This window comes from Miscanthus floridulus, chromosome 18, assembly GCF_019320115.1.
Source record: "Miscanthus floridulus cultivar M001 chromosome 18, ASM1932011v1, whole genome shotgun sequence".
NCBI lineage: Eukaryota > Viridiplantae > Streptophyta > Magnoliopsida > Poales > Poaceae > Miscanthus > Miscanthus floridulus.
Window position 1 is genome coordinate 46,401,546 of NC_089597.1, and position 4,267 is coordinate 46,405,812.

Here is a 4,267-nt window from a genome sequence, read left to right on the forward strand (position 1 = left end):
CAGCGTCCATCTCGAGCTAGCGGTGGTCCCGCCTATACAGCCTCGATCTCACTCTCTGATACAAACGCGTACACGCATTATGTCCTCTCTACGTGCACATCCGAAAGCCGAGCCGGCGTAAACTTGACCCTATTGCTGATCGGGATATATAGGGCGTGATTGGTTGCTCCTTGGTCTGCCAGCCGGGATGGAGGGCCTTTGTAGGCTTGAACCATACCAAATGAGACCATGCACCTTGGCATGTTTGGTTGCAAATGAGTGTAGCATACTGGATCATAGGAATCATGTTTGGTTGCTTGTGTGGACGGTTTTGTGGTATGAATTGGTGTGCCCAGCTGTGTTTGGTTTGACGCACGACAGAAGATGTGAGCACCCAAGTATGGTTTTGGTGAGGTTACCACCCTACTCAATAGTACAAGGCAGACAATAGAGATGTTTTTGCGCCTCAGTTCATTGTGCGTTGTCATTGACAATGACCTTGAAGCATCTAATGATAAAATACAAGCATACAACAATTTTCTCATCTAATAGTCAACAACATTAAGGTCACAATACCTCATAAGGTCATTGTCATTACAAGTTTGCACGGCACATTTTAAGCATCACAGGCAATTGTAGCAACGAGCAAGAATGAACCATAGGAGCACCAGCAAGAAAAAAGACTGCACCACAGCCACAACAAATAACACCGATGTGTTCCTGACCACCTTTGGTGGAGGCTTGACAAAAACTTTGTCATCTTCATAACCCATGAAATCCAAGTATGATGCTTCTGTCTCTTCTTTGTTAGGGAAGCTCTTGTAGCTGTTGTTTTTAAAACCAGTTACCTGGGCAGTGCATCTAGCCCAGGTTGCATATACCCTAGGAACCTTGCCACGGTACACAACATACCAAGCCATGTGCCCCTTAAAAACACATAAAAGCAAGTATAATATGTTGATAGATGAGGGTTAGTTCAATCGATTTGCCTTAGATTTAATTGCCTTTTCATTTGACCTTGAACTTGGAGCTTAAGAAACATAGACAACAACAAACCTCAAACAGATAATAAAAAACCAAGATCATGACAGGCATGAAACCATGAGAGACATCCAGCCCAGCCATCAGATCATCACAACCGCCCAGTTGTTGCTTGGGCATGAATGTCTCACATGGTTTGACGACAGTCATGAGAAGCATAAGTAGAAGATAGAAGAAACAATGCTCCAGTACCTCATAAGTCTAAGGTCATCAGTGTGCATAATCTATTACTCAAACTGGCACTGTTATCTTCATAGGCATGAAAAGGATCTCACAATTGTATCAGCCCCAGTCAAAAAATGGTTGACATCATAGGCACAAAAAATGCAGGCCTCAGCTAACTGTAAACTAACTTATGATCAGCTTGCAAGCTAACTGCAATCATCCCAGGTGGCAAATAAGAACACAAATTGCTGAGGCAAGTTCATGGCTGCCATGGAAGCGTGGGACACGTCCATCTCAGCCATCCGGTAGGCATGCCTACAACAGTTGCTTGAGAATGAACGTATCCCACGGTTTGATGACAGACATGAGAAAACACAAGAAGGCAATAAAGCATCAACATGAAGAAAACCCACAGCCACCTTAGATTGCTATAGTTTGCATCATCGGCCAAATAGGAACTCCAACAATAAGAATAACAAGAACAATAACAACATCTAAAATGTCTCAGATCAACTAAGTGACAATCCAAGGTATTTTAGGGCTCAGATCAACTAAGTGACAATCCAAGGTATTTTAGGGCTCAGATCAACTAAGTGACAATCCATCACCCATTATTAATGTCTACACCACACAGATCAACACAGCCTCACATCCATCACCATGGCTCCTATGCTTTACAAAACTAGGTGCAGCCTTGGTCAGGCGGCAAATTGTTCTTTATAGCATCAGATGAGGTCAGTGCTACACATCAAAATACTTTCTACAGCATAAGACAGTTAGCATGGCTATATGCAAAAGTGGAGAGGCCAACTCATATGCATCTAAGTAAAGTAGGTTGTGCTCATCATCAAGTACTATCATATGGTGGTCCTCATCCCATAGAGCACCACTCAAATCCTTGAGCCTAACAATCTTAACCCACCTTTGCCTCCACTTTCTCAGGTGATTGTAAATCTGCTGGGTGCTCACATTGACTCCAGCAAACTCAGAGACCATGAGTGCAACATGCCTAACATGTACCTCATTGAACTCTTTGTTAGTTTTGACCCCCTGCCTCACCAAATCATGGAACATCCTTAGTATGAACCCAGACTAAACAGGAGTCCAGTGCATAGGGCCATTGGGCTGAGGGGCTGCTGGATTGCCATCATTAGCAGCAACTACCCCACCCTGTTCCACCACATTGTCCTCACCACCAATGTTAACAACCTGGTCAAGCATATTGTTTATTTCTTATCCACAACCAGCATAACATTGAACAAACCAGTACATAAGGAAAACAAATTGCATGATATGAAATACAAGTTCAACAGATCAAATAGGCAGAAAAGGAATAGGTACTACATCATTGCAAGTGCCAATGCTACTAAATAGTACACACACCATGCCACTACACCCTAGAATTCCCCCTGTTTTGCCACATCTGTGCAGCTCATGCCTCCCTCTGTTGTGCCTAGGTACCATTATCAGGGACATGATCTAGCTATGAGGCATTGTCATTGATGTTAGGAGTCCATGTGGATTCAGCAGGTACATGCTCGTCCTATCCATGCCTGAGGATCCAATTGTGAAGAATACAACAGGCAAGAACAAGCTTAACTTGGGTCTTGTATGGGTGGAAAGGCTTGTTGTCCAATACCCTGAATCTATTCTATAGAGCCCCGAAAGCCCTCTCAACTGTTACTCTAAGAGACGAATGCCTTAGATTAAAAAGCTCTCTTTGATTTTGTGGTCGGTTTGAACCAAACTCCCTCAAATGGTATCTTGTGGCATGAAATGGTGGCAAGAAACCAGACCTCACTACATATCCAGCATCAACAAGATAGAATTTGCCTAGAAATTAGTAGATAGGGATATGTTTTAGTAGTTTCATTTAGGATTAAGCAAAGTGTCAATGGTTTTTTGTGGTTTGGATGATACCTGGTGGCACTCTAAGGCCATCAGCTCTTTCAAGAGCATCAGACAAGATAAAAGCATCATGTGTAGATCCCTCCCAACCAGCAAGCACATAGGTGAATCTGAGGTCAAAGTCCATGGCTGCCAACACATTTTGTGTGATGGTGTGCTTCCAGCCTCTAAAGGCAGCTTGCATCTTCACAGGCACTCTAGCTAAGACATGAGTACCATCAATTACTCCTATGTAGTCCTAAATCAACAAAACATAAGTGCAAGTGAACATTGACACTAAACTGATAATGAATGAGACCTATGTATGACAAGTTATGGATGCCAACCTTGAAATAGGGGTACCACCTTCTGCTCCCAAGGATCCTAGGATGGACATTGGTAGCAGGAGGGACAATCAATTCATTCCTCAGCTCTCCTACCACATATAACACCTTCTGGAAGAACCTACTAATTGTCTCTACGGACCTCCTGAAGGTGAGGTCAACCACCCTAAACCTCTCATTGTGACCAACAACATGCAAGAACATGGCTACTTGTTCTTCAACAGATGCATGTATGCTGTCAGTGACAAGCTCTCTACTATGGAAAAGATCACAAAGTTGGAAAAAAAAGGGGCCCTCTTCATTCTAAGAAGGCTGACACAGTGCACATCATCAGATTTATATATGTATCTAAGGTCGTTCATCCTCTGTCTGTCCCTCTCAGCCATGGGACCATAGGTGACTGAGCGCGAATCTTCAACTCTCCTCCTAAACCACATGAAAAACCAAGCAGCCACTGCAACAACCACAACAGCGGCAGCCCTACGCCTAGCTTCAAAGGCCATGTCTACCAATAGGATGGAGGGTAACATTAGAAAGGGAGCATGCAACATGGGTGTGTACTGCTTAGTAAGCAAAAAATTAGACAAAATGAACTATGAAAGACACGTCTGCCACACCAAAGGGTGCTCCTCCAGCGTATACTATTACACAATCAACATCACTGACCTCTAGGCACTTTGTTTAGTGTGTACAACAAAATAGGCATCAGCATGTATAAGATCTACACAAAACATGAGGTATACACCAAATACGAAGCATCATGTATAGATCTAAGCTAGAAACAGATAAATCAGGTATAGCATCGCACAGATTTGAGGATGTCAAACCAAGAACCCTAATTTCTTGGCATT

At 43.1% G+C, this 4,267-nt stretch overlaps 1 protein-coding gene across 1 annotated transcript; it reads right to left on the bottom strand.

Annotated features, from left to right (window-relative positions):
- Window positions 1-2,277: 2,277 nt before the first annotated feature.
- LOC136523760 (uncharacterized) lies at window positions 2,278-3,620 on the bottom strand. The gene is made up of 3 exons (XM_066517328.1): window positions 3,420-3,620; window positions 3,106-3,331; window positions 2,278-2,417 (listed from the first exon to the last, which is right to left on the bottom strand). Exons 1-3 carry the CDS (start codon window positions 3,618-3,620, stop codon window positions 2,278-2,280), a joined length of 567 nt encoding a protein of 188 aa, XP_066373425.1.
- Between the last annotated feature and the right edge of the window lie 647 nt (window positions 3,621-4,267).